Below are 18907 nucleotides of genomic sequence, written 5' to 3'. Positions count from 1 at the left end.
ATATAGAGGAATGCTGATGATTTATGTGAATTTATTTTTTAGCCTGCAACTTTGTTAAAATTTTAATAAATGCTTATTGAAGTTACAAAGGCTCTCAGAATAGAGAAGAGAGAATATCGGAGCTGGGAGGGGCCTTAGAACAGGGGATGTCAGAGCTAGAAGGGCCTTCGGTAACCACGTTTGTGAACTCATTCTACAGTTATTTTACAGACCCAGGTCTAGAAAGGTGAGTGCACTTTCTAGGCTGAAGCAGCAACCCAAACAAGGCGCGGCCCCTTTAAGATCATTTCCCTCCATCGAGAGGCAAGACCGGAAGTAGCTATATTTCCCCCTCGCCTCTCTGTGTCCACGTGGTCCGTAGAGGAAGTGACGCGAGGGGGACCCGGGAGCAGCGGCGAGAGAGCGACAGCGGGGCCGCCGGAGGAGCCGCGGGGTCTCCCAGCCGGTGAGTGGGCCACGGAGGGGCTCCTGGGGCCGCACGGAGACTCACGTGGCAGGAGGCCGAGGGAACGGCCCTACGTGTGGCGGGGTGCAGGGCATGGCCCCGAGGGGGCGTGGTCATGTGGGGGCGTGACCTGCATCGGAGCGGGCCCGCGTGGGGCGTGGCCTAGCGGGAGGGCGTGGCCTAGCGGGGGCGTGGACGCGGGGCCGTGGTGGACGCTGCCACTGGGCTGAGTCACCGCCGACCCTGGCCTTCTTTTACCCGCAGAGACCCTCGAGCCGACGCAGCCGCGCGGGCGGTCGGACCCCCGAGGTCGCCGGGCCGGAGGCATGGTGAGGACCCCGCCGGAGGACCCCCAAGAGCGGGCGCCCGGCCATGGGGGGCGAGAGGGCCCCTGGGGAGGGGACCTCCAAGTGCAGGCACCCAGCGGGGGCGGACTCTGGACTGTAGGTGCTGGGTGAGGGTGCGGGGGGGACCCCGAGTGCAGGCGCCCGCACCTGGGGGAGCCATGAAAGAAGGGGCTGGGGCACCCAGGAGCAGCCACTGGGCCCAGGGTGGGGACGGGAGGGATCCCAGAGTATAGACGCCTAGCTATGGGGGAACCCTGAACTGCAGGTGCCCGGATGGGGGGGGCACCGAGCACAGACTCTCAAATCTGGGGGAGCCATGGGAGCTGGAGACCCCACAGTATAGGCGCGCAGTTGTGGGGGGACCCTGGAGTGCAGACACTGGGGTCGAGAATGGGGGATCCCAGAGCACAGACTTTCGGACTTGAGGGAGTCATACAGAAGAGGTTTGGGAACCCAAATGCCTAGGTTTGGGGGGAGCACCTCAGAGGAAGGAGTTGGAGACTCCTGAGTGCAGACTCCCAGCTGGAGAGGGGTGGAGAAACTAGAAAATCAGACCCCTCCCAGCAAAGAGGGAAGAGCCCAGGAGCACAGGCTCCAAGCTACCCTGGGTAGAGGCCACATGAGAGGGGGCTGGGGAACAGGGGGTGCAGGTTTACAGCTCTGGGTCAGAGTATGCAAGAGATCAGGAGCCCTGGGGGGAAGGGGAGCTGGGGGCCTAGGAAATCAGGCCCCCAGTCCTGGGAGGGGGTCCCAGCAATGCAGGCTTGGGGGAGAGAAGCAGTCTAGCTTTCCAACCTCCCCTCCTCCCCTGGCCCATCAGGCCACCACATTGGATTTGAAATCCAAGGAAGAGAAGGATGCAGAGTTGGACAAACGGATCGAGGCCCTTCGGAAGAAGAATGCAGCCTTGATCCGGCGTTACCAGGTGGGTGGCCAGCCGGCCTTCCTCTGCCCTCATGCCCCCTGCTTCCCATTGGTGAGTCCCCTAGCTGTAGCATCTCTCTGTCCATCTTCCAGGAGATTGAGGAGGACCGGAAGAAGGCTGAATCAGAGGGGGTGGCTGTGACAGGGCCCCGGAAGGGGCGCCCTGCCGAGAAGGAGAATGTTGCTGTGGACATGGTGACAAGGCCCCGGGCGAGGGGGTGGGGGCTGGGCACTAGGGCCTGGGGAAGGGAAATCTCAGGGAGCTTCTTGTGGGAGCTGGGTTCTCAAGGCTGAGGTCTGGGATTGTATTGCCAATTGGCTTACCTGCTTCCCTTACCTGTCACCTACAGGAGAAGAGTATGGGCTCAGGCCGCCGGCCACCTGCCCCTGCCCGAACCCAGGGCAGCACAGGGAAGGGGGGCCGCAATGCCCCACAGCGAGGAGGCCGGGCTGGTCTGGGTAGGGGGTCCAGGTTCTGGGAAGAAGAAGTGGTGATTTATGTGGAACCACCACCAGCACGAAGCGGAGGAGGTCGGGGCCGTCGAGGCCGGGGCAGAGGAGGGGCAGCTTACCCTTCTGGGACCAGCATGGCAGCAGGGGATGCCCCAGCCCCAGACAGGAGATCCAAGGTACGGAGTTGGAGAGAGGACCTCTTCTCATGAGCATCTCTGCTTCCCAGCTTTCTCTCTTCCAAGAAGATGTGACCCTTCTCCTGGCCAAGGAAACCCTTCTGTGTTTACAGGGGGTCCCACTCCATCTTGTCATCTACAGCACATTGTCCCCTCATTCATCTCCACAATCAGTAATCTTCAGCCTCTCCCCATCACTGGCCTCTTCTCTGCTCACTACACCCATAACGCCAGCCTTCAAACTTCTCCCTGGATCCATCCATCCCTGCTAGCTGTTGTCCTGTCTCTCTCTTCCTGTGGCTAGATGCCTTGGAGGGCATCTACTGTCGCTGCCTCCGTTTCCTGTCCTCTTGCTCTCTTCTCAGCCCCTCTCTCTCTGGCTCCCAGCCTGCTTCTCTTTCCGGCATGACCGGGGTCTGTCTTAGCTGCCAAGTCCAGGGGCCTTTTCTCTCCTGCTTGGCCTCTCTGCAGCCTGGATGTCATCCATCACCCTCTCCTTCATACGCTTTCCCTCCTGAGGTTTTCACCACATTATCCTTCTTCTCTTCCTGCCATTCAGATCAAATAGAAAGTCCTGTTTGGCTTTGAAAGCCTCTTCCACCTTGCTGGTCCCCTTGCCCACGGTGTTCCCTGCAAGTCAGTGACACCAACCTCCTTGCTCTTTCTCACTTAAGATGGTCCATCTGCTGACTGTGGACCTTTTCCTTCCTCATCTCCTCCTCCTGCCCTTCCTGGCTTCCTTCAGGCTCCGCTTTCTCAGAGAAGCCTTTCCAGTTCTCCTGGACCTTAGCACCTTCCCTCTGAGACCCCTCCAAGTTACACATCATCAGTCTGTAACTGGGATGTTGCTAATTGTTTGCATTTTATCCTCCCCCCCCCCCCCCAATTTGATTGTGAGCTTCTTGAAAACAGGGACTGGGTTTTTACTTTTAAGTTCTCAGTGCTTAGCCCAGGGCTCAGCACATAGTGGACACTTGGTAAATGCCTGTTGATTTGTTAACTCGACCTCCTTCCCTGTCTGTCTTCTTCCCTTGTTATCCTCTCTTTGTCTTGGATCTCCTGTCCCTTCCTCTGTGTTTTTTTTCTTTCCTCTGTCTCTCAACCTTCCAGGAGTGGGAAGAGCGACGTCGCCAGAACATTGAGAAGATGAATGAAGAGATGGAGAAGATAGCCGAGTATGAAAGAAATCAGCGGGTAAGTAGGATCTAGGGGGGCTGGAGCTGGTGGGAAGCCCTGTTTGGTCCCCCAGGGGCTGACCCCTACTTATCCTGAACTCAGGATGGACTGCCTGAGAAGAACCCTGTCCGGAATTTCCTGGATGATCCTCGTCGCAGCGGACCTCTACAGGAATCAGAGCGGGACCGTCGAGAAGGAAGCAGGCGCCATGGGCGGAATTGGGGTGGTGCTGACTTTGAACGAGTTCGCAGTGGCCTGGAGCAGGAGCGTTATGTGGGTGCTAGAACCTGAGTGGGGATGGGGACCTGGGCTGGGGGGGGGGGGTGCCTCAGGAAAGAACTAGAGCTGTGGGTGCCAGGAGTGAGGGGACCTGAGGAAAGGATAAATGCTGGGCTGAGGAGGGCTGGAGCATGGGGGAGAGCCCATGGGTTTGGGGGATGCTGGCAAAGAGCATTGGGTCTGGGTCCTGGCCTGGAAGAATACTGAAGGGGGGGGGTAGGAGAAGGGGGATGGCACTGGGATAGAGGTATGCTGGGCTTCTTGGGGGACGTGGATCCAATGTGGTTATTGTTGGAGAGAGCAGGGTCGTCGGGCAGGACCTGGTGGGGACATGACACTGTCCATGACGGGCCGGGAGCGGGCTGAATACTTGCGATGGAAGCAGGAGCGTGAACGCATTGACCAAGAGAGGTTGCAGCGGCATCGGAAACCCACGGGCCAGTGGCGCAGGGAGTGGGATGCTGAGAAGACAGAGGGCATGTGGGTGCTTGTCCCTGTCCTGAGCCACCTCTGCCCCTACTTGTGGGCTTCCATTGCCTTTCTTTCCCCCTACCTTTCTCTCCCTATCTCACCTCCTGGTCACTTTCTTATTTCCTGGTCCCTTTTCAAAAAAGTTAACACTTTTTTTATCCATGATAATCCACCTTCGCTCTCCCCCTTCTCCCCAGCCCCCCCTCCCCCCCTGCCCCCCGCCAAGAAAGGAAGAAAAATAAAACCCTTGTTACAAACATAGACAGTCAAACAATGCAAATCCCTGAAATGGACATATCCCAAAAAACCACATGTCAGTCTATACTCTGGCTGGACTGTCCGCTCTATCAGGAGGTGGGGAGCATGTTTCATCCTGAATTAGATTCCAAGCCTAAGTTGTTCATCTTTACAATCTTGTTATTGTATAAATTGCCTCTTGGTTCTCACTTTGCCCTGCATCAGTTCATATAAGTTTTCCTGGGTTTTTCTGAAACCATCCCCTTCATCATTTCTTATAGTACAGTAGCATTCCATGACATCTGTGTACCACAGCTTGTTCTGCCATTCCCCAGATGATGGTCACCTTCTTAGTTTCCAGTTCTTTGACAGTGTGAAAAGAGCAGCTATAAATATTTTTGAACATATAGGTCCCTTTTCTCTTTTTTTGGTCACTTTGGATTGGAATGTATGCCTGGGACAAAGGGTATACACAGACCAGACCTTTGGAGGCATCGTCCCAAATTGGCTTCCAGTGTGGCTGAACCAGTGCATGGCTCCACCAGCAATGTAGTCATGTACCTGTTTTCCCACAGCCTCTCTAGCATCTGGCACTTTTTCCTTTTTATCAACTTTGATTGGTGGAAGATGGAACCTCAGAGTTGTTTTAATTTCACTTTCTTTAATCATTAGTGATTTGGAGCATTTTTTCATAGGGCTGTTGATAGCTTGGATTTCTTCTTTTGAATATGGTTCACGTTCTTTGACCATTTGTCCATTTGGAGAATGAATTATTATAAATTTGAATCATTTTCCTGTATATCTTAGAAATATGACCTTTATCAGATTAACTTTCTACAAAGATTTTTTTTTCTAGTTGCCTGCTTCCCTTTTAATTTTAGCTGTATTGGTTGTGAAAAGCCTTTAAAATTTTATTTGATTGTTCCTTTTACCTTCGGTGATTCTGTCTATCCCTTGTTTTATCATGAATTCTTCCTCTAACCATATATCTAACTGGTAATTTCTTCCTCGCTCTTCTAATACATTTGTGAACTTACCCTTTTTGTATGCTCCGAGGTGCTGGTCTCTGCTCCATCTCTGCTAGGAGGCTTTCCAGTTTTCCCAGCAGTTTTTGGCAAATCCTGAGTTCTTATCCTAGTACTTAGGATCAATCAAACACTAGGTTACTATGTTTCCTTATGTAAATTTTGTACCTAGTTTGTTCCACTAATTGAGCTTTCTTTTTCTTACCTCAGGACCAAGTTGTTTTGATGACTGTTGCATTGTGGTATACTTTGAGAGCTTGTACCAGGCCTCCTTCCTTTTTTTCATCATTTCTCTTGAGATTCTTGACCTTTTGTTCTTCCAGATGTACTTTGTTATGATTTTTTCCTTTGTCTATAAAGGAATCTTTTGGTAGTTTCATTAATTTAGCGCTGAACAAGTAAATCAATTCGGGTAGTATTGTCATTTTTGTTATATTATTGGCTTGGTCATAAGCAATTAATATTTTTCCAATTATTTAGATGGCTCATTCGTGTAAAGAGTGTTTTATAGTTTTATAGTTCTTGGGTGTGTCTTGGCACAGGCAGACTCCTGAGTATCATTGACTGTAGTTACTGTAAATGGAATTTCTCTCTGTTTCTGTCTCTTACTACTGTGTTTGGTAGGTCATATACAGAAACCCAGATGATTGATGTGGTTTTATTTGATAATTCTCCAACTTGACAGTTGTTAATTTTTTCACTTAATTTTTTAGTGGTTTCTATCTAAGTAAACCATCATGTCACCTATAAAAAGGGCTAAATTTGTTACCTCTTTGTCTTTAGTCCTTCCCTTTCTTTTCTCGTCTTCCTGCTATAGTTTGCATTTTTTGTGCTTTATCAAGTAGTAATGTTGATGATGAACTTTTTTGCTTTACTCTTGATCTTGTTGGAATGGACTCTAGTTTGTTATTTCTGTTACATATAATGGCTCTTGGTTTTAGATGGATAATACTTATATTAAGGAAAGATTGACTTACTACTTTGTTGCCTGGTGTTTTTAACAGGAATTGTATCTTGTCAAAAGCATTTGCTGAAACCATTGACAGAAACATGGGTTTTTTTGTTGCTTTTGTTATTAATACGGTCATTTATGTTTATCGTTTTCCTAATATTGAATCAGCCCTGCCTTCCTAGTATAAATCCAAACTAGTCATGGTGTATAATCTTGGAGAAATGTTGTTGAGGTTTTGTAATATTGGAATTAATTGTATAAAGGTTTGATAGCATTCATTTGTGGATCCATCTGTTCTTCATAGTGTTTTCCTTTGGGAGCTCATTTTAGGTTGTTTGATTTCTTTTTCTGAGATTGTGTTTTGGTAATCCTAACATTTTATATTTTTGTAAAAATTCACCCATTTCATCTAGATTGTCAGGATTTTTTTTAGCATACAATTGGCAAAATAGTTTCTGATAATTTCGTTTCCTCATTTGTTATGAATTCACCATTTTCATTTTTAATATTGATAATTTGTTTGTCTTTATTTAAAAAAAATCAAATTGCTTAATGATTTATCTATTTTGTTAGTTTTTTTTTTTAAAAACACTCCTAATTTTATTTAGTAATTCACTGGGGTTTTTGCTTCTGATTTCGTTCATCTCTCTCTTTTTTCAGGATTTCTCTTTTGATGTTTAATTGTGGTTTTTGTTTGTCAGTTTAAAATTTCTTTTTAGTTGCATGCCCAGTTTGTTGGTCTGTTCTTTCTTTTGTTGATAAAAGTATTTAGAGATATAAATCTTCCCCTCAGGACTGCTTTGGCTGCATCCCAAAAATTTTGGTATGTTGTTTCATTATTGTCATTAACTTTAATGAAATTATCGATTGTCTCTGTGGTGTGTTCTTTGACCCATTCATTCTTTAGGTTAGTTATTTAGTCTCCAATTAATTTTTAATGGTTTCTTCAGTCGCCCTTTATTGAGTATAATTTTATTGCATTGTGGTTTGTAAAAGAAGCTTTTCATATTTCAGGTTTTTTCCATTTGTGAGGTTTTTAATGCCCTGAATAGTCAGTTTTTATAAAGATTCCATGCACAGCTGAGAACTCTGTACACTCGTTTAATAATCTCCACATGTCTATTGTATCTGACTTTTAAAAAATTCTATTCAGGTCCATAACTTTTTTACTTTTTGATTACTATGTCAGTTTGAAAGGGGTACGTCGAGATTCTCTAGTATTATAGTTTTACTCTTTTTCTTTTTTTCTTTAAGCATTTATATGCTCTGCCATTTGGTTTATATATCTTTAGTATTGATATTAATTCATTGTCTATGATGTCTTCCAGCAAAATGTAGCTTTCCTGTTTATCTTTGTTATAGGATAAATAATATATAATGTTGTTTTGATGTTGCCTTGTCTGAGATCTTAATTACTTCTTCTGCATTTTTTACTTCAGCTGAAGTTTATGTTTCAAGTAGGTTTCTTATAAACAACATACTGGTGAATTCTGCTTTGTAATCCATTCTTTAATCCTTTTCCATTTTATGGGAGGATTCATCCCATTTCTCTAAACAATTATGATCATTAATTGTTTATTTCCCTGTGTCGTGTTCTCTTATACTTTTCCTTCTCTCGCCCTCCCCCCTCCCCACTCCCACCTTTCCACTGAAGAAGAGGGTAGTGAGAGAGACAGATGTGCCCAGCCTGATGCTGTAGGCTGGATGGAATCTTCTCCTCCTCCTTTAACTGTTTCTCTGGTCCACAGTCCAGGCCCAGGTTCTTAGCCTTTCTTTTCTTTTAAAACCCCACTTTGTGATTCATTCTCTATGGTCAGAGTTTGTTTTGCTTAGGAATAACCCTTCTTATTCTCCCCTCGACCTTATCTTTCCTTCATGTTTCCTTGTTGAATGAAATATATTTCTTCACTGATGTGTGTGTGTGTGTGTGTGTTCGTTCCTTCCTTTGACCATTTCAAATGAGAATGAAATTCAAGGGTTGCATGTTACCTCCACTCTTTTCCTTGTTTGTATAGTCTTATACTTGTACATCTAAAAATGTAAGAAAATCTGGTTCACCTTCCCCCCATCCCCCCAAGTGTAATTCCTTTCTTCTCCTTTTCCTTCCTTCCTTTCTTTTTTTAACCTAGAAGTACTTGGATTTTGGCTATGAAGTTCCTGAGAGGCTTCATTTTGTGATTTCTTTTAGGAGGTAACAGGTAGATTCTATTTTTTTTTCCCTTTGCTGCCTTCTCATCCTACGAGATCTTTGCAGTTTTCTTTTATGACTTCTTGAAATAGGAAGTCTAGAATTTTTTTTTTGTCACGGCTTTCAGGTAGTCCATTGATTCTTTTTTTTAAAATTATTATTTTATTTATTTTTAGTTTTCAAAATTCACTTCCATAAGATTTTGAGTTTTAAATTTTCTCCCCCTCCCTTTCTTCCTCCATCCCCAAGACAGCGTGGTCTCTACTTATACATCCATATTAAACATATTTTCACGTTAGTCATGATGTAAAGAAGAATTAGAACTAATGGGAGGAACCACAAGAAAGAGGAAACAAAACAAAACAATGAAAGAAAAGGAGAGCAAATACTCTGCTTCCATCTGCATTTAGACTCCATCAGTTCTTTCTCTGGATGTGGATGACATTTTCCATCATGAGTCTTTTGGAGTCATCTTAGATCCTTGCATAGCTGAGAAAGAGCCAAGTCTATCAAAGTCAGTCATCGAATACTGTGGCTCTTACTGTGTACAATGTTCTGGTTCTGCTCATTTTCCTCAGCCTCAGTTCATGTAAGTCTTTCCAGGTTTTCCTAAAGTCTGCCTGCTCATCATTTCTTATAGAACAGTAATATTCCATTACATTCATATACTACAGCTTGTTCAGCCATTTCCCAATTGATGTAGTTCATTGATTCTTAAATTATCTCTCCTTGTCTGTTTTCCACATCAGTTATTTTTTGCTATGAAATGTTAGATCTTCTCTTTTCTTCAGCCTTTTGATAACTTTAATATTTCTTGTGTCCTCATGGAGTCATTGGCTTCTATTTCTTGTTTTCAGGGAGTTTGTTTTCTGGGCAAGGTTTCGTACCTTTTGTGTTAATTCCCTTTCCAATGCATTCTTCCACAGTTCTCATTTCTTTTCCCTCTAGTCCTTTCATTGGCAAAAACATTTTAAAATCTTTTTTAAACTCTTGCTTAATATCTTCAAGGAATTCTAGTTGAATCTGTACCCAGGCAATGTTTTTATTTGCAGCTTTGCTTTTAGACATTTTGGAATCATTCTCAAGTTTGTGTCTCGAACCTCCCAGTCACCATAATAGCTCCTTATGGTGAGATTCTTTTTTGTTTTCTCCTTCTTCCAGTCCACTTCCTTGATCTTAGACTTTGTGTCAGGGCCAGGCTCTCTGTACTTCTGAAGGGAATATCTGAGCTGGTCCTGCTGTTGGTTTTGGGGGTATTGAGCATTGTGTCATCCCAGGGTCGGAGGGACAGCTCAAATCAAGGACCTGTAAGCTTGCAGTGCCCTCAAAGTGCTCCGACTAGCCTCTTGGTCTCACCTCTGCATGTTCCTGACCTAGTTTTGGGTCTGAGTTACAGATCTGTGGGCTTGCTATACTCATCTACTGTTAGTCATTAGGAAAGCCCTGCTGCTTCAGAGCCACAGAGCTGTAGGCTTCCCTTTGGTCTGGAATTCCTCAGCAGGCTTCTGAGTGGGCTGGTGGCTGGAACTGAGACCCTGCTGTGCTCCTAGGATGCCTCTTCTTCCAGGACTTGCCCCTCAGCCAGTACCAGCCTCAGTCCAGCAGTCCCTCTGAGCCAGATCTGGAACCTCTTTTTGCCCCGATGTGCACGTTTTCCCTGTATAGGGGCACTTTTCAGCGGGTTCATGGCCAGGCCCCATGCCCAGTGTCCACGACCTCACTGTCTGCCTTCCTGTACCTACAGAGACTGGAAAAACGATCCTCTGTGATTTTTAGTTTGGTTTTCCTGATCAGTATTTGGCCCAGCACATCTTCTAGACCTGCTGGAGGAGGTGGTGGGAGGAGTGCCCTGTTCTCCTTCCTGCCACTTTGCCATCTTGGCTCTACTTCAGTACCATGTCTCCTTGTCCTTCTTTTCTAGTAGTCAGTTGTTTTTTTTAAAGTAAGTTTTTATTGATACATTTTGTTTCTTACAACACTGTAGCTTTCCCCAGTGTCCCTCCTCCCCTCCCAGAGAGCCACCACACATAACAGATAGTATTTTTTAAGACAAAGAAAAAGATGAACAGGAAAAGAAAAACCAGCACACCCGACTGATACATCAGAAAAGTCTGAAGATAGAAGCAATGTTCATACAACACTTGTAGATTTCCTCACCTCTGAAAAGGGAAATCTTCTTAATTCTGTTATCTGAAGCCATGCTTGTTATAATTTTTTTTGGCAAGTGGTTCTTTCCATTGACATTTTTGTAATCAGTGTGTATGCTGTTTTCTTGGTTCTTCTGTTTGCGTGAGTTCATGGAGATCTTTTGATGCTTCTCTAATTCATCATTTCTTTCAGCACAGTCATATTCCATTACATTCAAATAGCACAATTTTTTTTTAGCCATTTTCCCCATCAAAAGGCATCAACTTTGTTTATCCAATTCTTTGCTATTACAAAAAGATCTGCTATTTTTTGGTATGAGTAGGGACTTTCTTTTTATCAGTGGTCACTTTGGGGTATACACCTTGTAGTGAAACCTCTCTGGGTCAAAGGGTATTGATACTTTTAGTCTCCTAGTTTTTTTTCCAAAATGGTTGTACCAATTCACAGCTTCACCAACAGTGCACTGCTGTTCTTATTTTTCCACAGCCCCTCTGATATTGACTATTTTCATCATTTGTCATCTTTGCTGGTTTGAAGGGTATGAGGTGAAACATCAAGGTTGTTTTAATTTGTATATTTATTATTAATGATTTAGAACATTCTTTCATGTAATTGTTAATAGTTTGCAACTCTTCTGAGAATTGTTTCTTCTTATCCTTTGACCACTTATATATTGGGGAATGGTTCTTGGGTGTGTGTGTGTGCGTGCGTGTGCGTGTGCACGCACACAGACATATACATACATATATAAAACTTATACATGTGTATGTATGTATGTGTTTACACACATATGTATATACACCTATTTATGTATCTTGGATACCAAACCCTTATCAGAGAAATTTGATACAAAGATTTTTTTCTCATTCTGCTACTTCCTTTCTTGTCCTAGGTATATTAATTTGTCTTTGCTTTTCAGTTCCATATAATCCAAAGTATCTTTTCTTTTGTAATTGACTCTGTCCTTTGGTTATGAATATAGCTACACATACCTGGGAGAGGTATGTTATCTGTTTCTCTTCTAACTTTTTTATAATATGATCTTTAATTTTAAGGTCATGTATCCATTTAGAATGTATTGTGGAATTTGTGTAAGGTATTGGTTTAAGCCTAATTTCTGCCAGACTGCTTTCTAACTTTCCCAGCAGTGGTTTTTATCAAATATGGAGTTCTTTCCTAAGTAATTTATGTTTTCCTGTTTACCATAATCCATTTTTAAAAAAAAAGTTTTTTTATTGATTTTTTCCTGTCTCAAGTCCATTGATTTTTAACTGTCTCTTCTTGATCTATATTTTAGTTATTTTTGGCATGAAACACCTTAAATTTTCTTTTTTTCCCATTCTTTTAACTTTGTTTTTAATATGTCTTGTTGTCTCATAGAGTTATTAACTTCTATTTGGTCTTAATTTTCAAGGAATCTGTTGCTGGGGTAAGGCTTTGTACCTCTTGTGTCTACCTGTTATCTTTCCAGTTGTTTCTTCCATAATTATCATTTCTTTGCCAGTTTTCCTGCTAGTGTTCTAGTATCTTTTCCAGTTCTTTCCTTTAGTGTTCTCATTTCATTTATAAAATGATTTCTAGCCTTTTCTAAAGTCTTGATTCATCTCTTCTAGAAACTTGTGCTCAGCCTGTGTTTTTCTTGCAGACTTGCTTGTGGATGTTAGTCATTTTCTTCTGGGTTTGTGTCTTGAGCATCCCTGTAACAATAATAGCTCTTTATGGTGGTATTTCTTTTTTGTTTGCTCATTCTTCCAGTCTTTCTGACTCAGACTTTCTGTTAGGGCTAGATGCTGTGCATTTCTGGAGGGAATATCTTGTCTGGCTTATTTTGTATTCTTTAGGGTTTTGTCTCAGGGTATTCAGTGTTGTGTTATTCTAGGAGGAACAGCTGAGCCTGGGGACCTGCAGGCCGCCAGTGGGCTCAAAGTGGTCTCTTCTAGGGCAGAGTTTGAGCTCTACTCCTTTTTTCAGCTCTTCAGTTTTCTTACTTGGATTTGGTTCTGAGTGATAGCCTGCGAGCTTGCCTTGCCCAGATTGGAGCTCCAGTGGACTGGCTACTTCTGACTCAGTGATAATCAGCCATCTGCAGGTTCAGAGTGGCAGAATTGCCAGCTCCTCTTTGGTACGGGCTTCTTCTCCCTGTTATCTTGCTGCAGGTTTTAGACTGGGCCGGGGACTGGGTCTGAGACCCCACTCCTCCTCTGGCCTCAGAGCCACACAGCTCTGTGATTCTAGACTGGCCCTTCTGTGCTGTTATCCTCATGCATAGCTGTGGCTCTATGGACTGGACTTCTGGCCACACCTGGTCCCCATCGTCTGCAGACTTCTTGGTCTGCCGCCCTGAGCTGACCTGGGCTGGAAAAATGTCTTGACATTTCCAGTCTGGTCTTGGGTCTGGTGTTGTTTATCTAGGTCTTTTTGGAGTAGTCATGGGGGAGAGCTGGGCTGTACTTGTTCTCAGTGGGTCTTCCTGGTCCCTTTCTCTTCTTTTTTCACCTCCCTGCCTACCCCTTTGTTTTCTCACCTCCCTGTGCCTTTTCTGCTCACCTTCATCTCTTTCTCTTCTCCCCTTTCTCCCCTTGCTTCCCAGCTGTCTTTACCTGTTTATTTCCTGGCCACTTTCTCCCATCGCCAGACCTTCTTCACCTACCATGTTCTGCTGCTCTGTCCTGCCTTTCCCCACCAGTCTTTTCTTGCTAAATTGGACCTTCTCCTCCCAGGTTCAAGGATGGCCCTAGCTCAGCCTCAGAGACACCAACACATCATGGTGAGACCTGGGATGGCCTTTGAATCCCTGGGCCCCAGAGGGATAGATGGGAGAGAGGAAGGGAGGGAGGGAGGAGTTTGTTCGAAGGTAGGGAGGACGCAAGATTGAGGGTCTTGTCTTCACCTAGCCCCTTCTCTCCACAGATGAGGGCAGTAGCCGACCCCCCAAGCCCCCAACCTTTGGTGACTTCTTGTCCCAACACAAGACAGTGTCCGGCAACCGTAGGAGAAGAAAGACAAGCCGTCCCCGGGTCAAGGGACCACCTCGGGGCTATAGGTGGGAATCTTCTAGCTGATTCATTGTTTCTGCCCATCTTCTTTCCCCTGAAGCTGGCCTAGTCCTGGGGTCACCATTTCCAGCACCTGAAAGAAGTTGGGATTTTAGTAATAAGCAGCCAGACCCCAGGACTGAATGAGGCCCCATCCTTGGTGTTTGTGTTTCTATCTCTTTCACTCTCTCTTCTCCCTGACTCATGCCTGATTTCCCCAGCCACCATGATGACCGATGGGAGCCCAAGGAAGAGGAATTGCCTGCTGCCCCCCAGGAGAAGCCTCCAGTCTCAGAGCCACAGGTAAGGAGGAGGAGAGAGCACCCTAGGTTTCGAGGTGTTGCCAGTCTTTATGGGTGAGCAGGTGGGTGGTGGTGGAGGGAAGGAGTCAGGGGTGAGTAAGAAGACACAGGCCTGCTCTGCTCTTCTTACCCCCATAGACTCAGACCCCTAGTGCAGCCCCAGAGCCCCCAGCTCCAGATGAAGCCCCAACTACTGCTGATACTGCCGATGAAGATGAGGACCAGTGGGAGGATGTGAGTGGTGAGGATGAGGAAGAGGATGATGAGGAAGAAGATGGGGACTCTGGGGAGGAAGAAGAAGAGGAAGAGGAAGAAGAGGAGGAGGAAGAGGATCAGCAGCAAGCAGGTGCTGGTGGCTCAGGGCAGGCCCCAGGACCTAAGCAGGGGAGTCCTGCCCCAGAGGTCCCAGCCCCGGCATCCCCGGCCAGCCCCTTCTCACCCTCTGGCGGAGGCCACCAGCCAGTGTCTGACTGGGGAGAGGAGATGGAGCAGAACTCCCCCCGAGCTGCCCTCCCTGATCCGGGCTCCAGCCCTGGTTCCACACCCCCAAGGGAGGGGAAGTGACTGGCCAGCAGGGTGCATGACCTCAGCCAAGAGATCCAGCTCCAATTCACGTTGACCCATTCCCCGATGTAGAGTTGGAGGCTAGAAGGTTTCTCTTAGGGCTAATTAGGTCCTTGTACAAGATGGGTGTGGGTGGGAGGGATCACTTCTCCAGATCATTCCGTCCTGTTCCCTCTCCACAGTCCCCATGGTCAAGTTCTGGATCACTCAGCCCAGTTGCTGCGGGGGAGATTGAGGGAGAGTGGGGGAGGGGAAGGGGTTGGTGCCCTTAGGGAGTGGGGGTGGTGGATTCATCCCTTCCTGGTGCAGGTCACTTTCCCTAATGCTTGGATCCCCTGCCCGTGTGGTATGGAAGGTTAGGCTCCCATCCCTTTCCTTCTTCCTGTGTCCCCCTCCCCAAACCTTAATAAAGGAGCCGATTGTAAATAAACATGGATGCTTTCTCCTGCCCTGCTTTTGGGATTTCGTGGACCCAGTCGCTGCTAGATGGTGGGAGGCTTGAGCCCTGGTATATTTTTGTCTTTTCATTCATTCGTTTATCCATTCATTCATTCGCTGTGGCCCCAGTTTTCCCCCTTGTCAGCCTGAAGGGCTGGAGCCTGGAGGATGGCGACAAGGAAAAGGGGTGGGGTGCTTGGTTTCGGGGGGCCTGTGGAGGGCCTGAAGGAACACGAGTGGGTGGGCTCAATTAGGAGCTAGAGGGAGGGGGCGGGACTAGGACGCAGAGCTCCGGGTGAAGGCCGGGTTTGAAAAGGGAGGGGTGGGGTTAGGTTGTTAAGTTCAGCAGGGGGCGGGGCTAGAGCGCTGGGCTCCGAAGGAAGGCCGGGTTATAGGCTACGTTTGAAAAGCGATAGAGCGGGGGCGGGGCGGGACATGACAGTGAGGGGGTGGGGCTGGAGTTGGAGCGGCGGCGAGGGGGCGGGCTTAGGTTGCTAGTTTCAGCAGGGGGTGGGGTTAGAACGAGAGGCTCTGGCTGGGGCCGGGCTTGGGGGCGGGGCTAGGGGGAGGGCTCCGAAGGCTGCGCGACCGCGGGCTCGGATCGGATCGGGATTGGGATCGGGCTCGGGATCGGGCTCGGGCGCAGGCTCGTGCGGAGCAGCTGTCCGGGCTCCCCGCAGGGATGCGCGGCGGCGGCGGCTCGAGCGGCGGCGGCGGCTGCGGCGGCGGGGCCTCGGAGCCCGAGCCTGGGTTCGAGGCGGTGGGAAGCGAGGCCCCCGCGGGCCGCTGGCTGCGCCTGGCGCCGGTGTGCGCTTACTGCGTGTGCGTGTCTCTGGCCGCGGCGCTGCTGGCCGCCTACTATGGGCTCGTGTGGGCCCCCGCGGCGCCCACCCGCCTCGCCGCCAGCCCTGCGCCCCCGGGCGCCTGCGTCCGCCCTGCGGCCCCCGGGCCCTCCTGCAGCCCCGCGGCGCCCGCCGCACTCGCCGCCCCCGCAGCCGTGGGCCAGGCGCCCGGTCCCCGTTCCCCCCCGCAGCTGCCGCCCGGGATCCCGCGCCGGAGCCGTCGCCGCCGCCGCTGGAGCCGCCGCGGCCGCACCACGAGCCCCGGGTAGATAGACGAGGCGGCCGCGCGCGCCCTGGGCCGGGCTGAACCGAACCCCAGCTCAGTCTGCCGCTGCCACCGCTGGAGTCCTGGGCCTCGGACCCGCCAGACGTGCGCCTGGACCGCCGCCCCCGCCGTCCCCGCCGGGCCCCTGATGAAGGCTCCACGCGAGGCCGGTCGGGCGCCTCCCTCCATCATCCCACCGACACCCCCGGACACCCCCCCATGTGCACCTCCCACTCCCCGACACCCCTTCCCAAATGTGCGCCTCTCTCCCTCTCCCACCCCGACACCCCCATTCCAGATGGAGGCTCTCGCTTCCAGATGTGCGCCTCCCTCCCTTCTCCCCCTCCCATATAGAGGCTCTTTCTTCCAGATGTGTCCTTTCCTTCCCCCCACCCCAGATGTGCAGGCTCCGCGCAATGGGGGATAAGGAAGGAGGAGGGGGGCGGCCGCCCCCGGGCCTTCGGAGATGCAGCGCCCTCCGGACCTGGGGACCCTTCTCGCCTACACAGAGGGGTCTCTCGGGGCACCCGGAGCCCAGCCGCTGACCAGCCTCGACTTCCCTGAAAAGGAGACCACCGGAGCCTCTCGGAGCAGTACCTCCCCGTGGCGACTTCCCTGCCTCGTCTAGCCATCCTGTCTGGGGGTGTGTGTGTGTATATGTGTGTGTATGTGTGTGTGTATGTGTGTGTACGTGTTTCCTATTTGGAAATAAACTCATCCATTCCCTGGCCTTCCTGTGTGTGAGTTAGCTCAATGTCTGCGCCGCCGGGGTCTGGGAGGGGGCTTCCCACCGTTTGCTGCCACCTCCTAGCAGGCTGGCCCTCTTTCAGGGGAAAAGATGCCATTTTCTAGTCTTTGGCCTTTGTGGAACCCCTGCGCTACGTGAGCATCTCCTGGTCTCTAGCCTGGATGGGATTTGAGGGCCCAGTGGGATCCTTAGCCTGAGATCTTGGGGCTCAGCACCTCGCTCCGCTTGGGGAGGGGGACTGGGTAGGTGAGCCGGTAAAAGCGTCCAGGGTGAAAACAAGGGGTACGAGGGGCCGGGTTAGATCCGGGAAAGCAGGCGGTATTACAACGCAACGCAATGCCCATGTTGGGGGAGATTGCTGACGACTAGGCCAGGCCTGATGAGGGTCGGACAATAAGGAAGGACTTCCGTGTTCGGCCTGGGTGGGAGATGGGCACCGGAGAGCGCCGTCCTTCCAAGGCCTCCCAGCTACCTGATACTACCTTCTCACCTTCACCACCGGACCATCGTGAGCAGAATACGTGCTTAGAGATCTCCAGGTGGAGAGGAAACCTTGCCGTACAATAAATTGTAGGATATAACTGAGATTATCTGCCCCAGCCCCCTCTCAACTTTTACAGATGAAACATAGCTCGAATAAACTAGGAAGGTTGCTATTCAACAAGTGAGACAAGAAACGAGCTCATTTGCCGCCTACGAAGGTGGAAAGCTGGGATTGCCTCCAGCTTCCCGGAGGATGAGGAGGCTGGAAGCCCACTGGGATGCCTACCCCTCCCCCCTGCTCACCTTCCCTCTCTCCCATCTAGACGTGTGCTGTCACTGGCTCCTGTCCTTAAAGAAGCTAAAGGATACCCGAAGGAAGGGCATTGCAATTGTTTTAAGTGGTAGGGGACCGGAAAAGGGGGTGGCCCTGGGGGTACATTGACTCTATCCCTCCCCCTCATCTGATGAGAAAAGTCACCCAAGTGATATGCGGTGATTTTGGCTTGGGGAAAATCGCTAAACGTCTCTGGGCCCCTAGGCTGCTCATGACTCAGCCACCCTGCCCCCCCCCCCCCCACCTCTCACTTCTGGCAGGCCCAAATTATGCGTGTGTGTAGTCTCTGGAAGGTCTCAAGTACCCATCCCTAACACAGGTAAGTAGTACATGCCATTGATTACACACTGGGCACCAAGGGAATTGTATTTTTTTTTATTTTTTAAGGTGAACATTTATTGAATATTCAATCATAAAGGAAGTTAGTTTTATTCATCAAACGAAAGAAACAAAGGCAACTGAATTTTTTTAAGTAAAGTTTACTTAAAATAAAAACCTTAAAAATATTGCTTATTTTTTATTAATTTATTTTTAGTTTTTAACATTCGCTTCCACAAGATTTTGAGTTCCAAATTTTCTCCCCATCACTCCCTCCCCCACCCCAAGATGGCCTGCATTCTGATTACCCCTTCCCCCAATCTGCCCTCCTTTCTATCACACCTCCCATCCTCTTGCCTTCCATTTTCCTGTAGGAACAGATAGATTTCTATGCCCTATTGCCTGTATATCTTATTTCCCAGTTGCATGTAAAAACAATTTTTAACATGTTTTTAAAACTTTGAGTTTCAAATTCTCTCCCTTCCTCCCTCCCCACCCACCCCCATTGAGGAGGCAAGCAATTCCATATAGGCTATACATGTGTAGTCATACAAAACACTTCCATAATAGCTATGTTGTGAAAGGCTGTATTTCCCTCCATCCTATCCCACCCCCCCCATTTATTCTATTCTCTCCTTTGACCCTGTCCCTCCTCAGAAGTGTTTGCTTCTGATTACCCCCTCCTCCCATTTGCCCTCCCTTTTCTCATCCCCCCTCTCTTATCCCCTTCACCCCCTACTTTCCTATAGGGTAAGAT

General features: G+C 48.5%; 1 protein-coding gene across 1 annotated transcript; it reads left to right on the top strand.

Moving 5' to 3' along the window:
• The first annotated feature begins 356 nt into the window (after window positions 1-356).
• CCDC9 (coiled-coil domain containing 9) lies at window positions 357-15152 on the top strand. Its single transcript, XM_036747949.1, has 12 exons — window positions 357-445; window positions 710-774; window positions 1613-1717; window positions 1810-1911; window positions 2067-2345; window positions 3456-3539; window positions 3624-3794; window positions 4105-4280; window positions 13542-13588; window positions 13732-13864; window positions 14078-14159; window positions 14297-15152. Exons 2-12 carry the CDS (start codon window positions 772-774, stop codon window positions 14720-14722), a joined length of 1608 nt encoding a protein of 535 aa, XP_036603844.1. The 5' UTR covers window positions 357-445; window positions 710-771; the 3' UTR covers window positions 14723-15152.
• Window positions 15153-18907: the final 3755 nt, after the last annotated feature.

This window comes from Trichosurus vulpecula, chromosome 2 (assembly GCF_011100635.1).
Source record: "Trichosurus vulpecula isolate mTriVul1 chromosome 2, mTriVul1.pri, whole genome shotgun sequence".
In the NCBI taxonomy this organism is placed as follows: domain Eukaryota; kingdom Metazoa; phylum Chordata; class Mammalia; order Diprotodontia; family Phalangeridae; genus Trichosurus; species Trichosurus vulpecula.
The sequence above is the reverse complement of the archived record's forward strand: the minus strand, read 5'-3'. Positions and strand labels throughout refer to the sequence as shown.

Coding starts and splice junctions, on each gene's coding strand:
- CCDC9 (XM_036747949.1), top strand. Junction 4,281..13,541: donor GCTGAGAAGACAGAGGGCAT/GTGGGTGCTTGT, acceptor TTCTCCTCCCAG/GTTCAAGGATGGCCCTAGCT. Junction 14,160..14,296: donor CTCCAGTCTCAGAGCCACAG/GTAAGGAGGAGG, acceptor TTACCCCCATAG/ACTCAGACCCCTAGTGCAGC.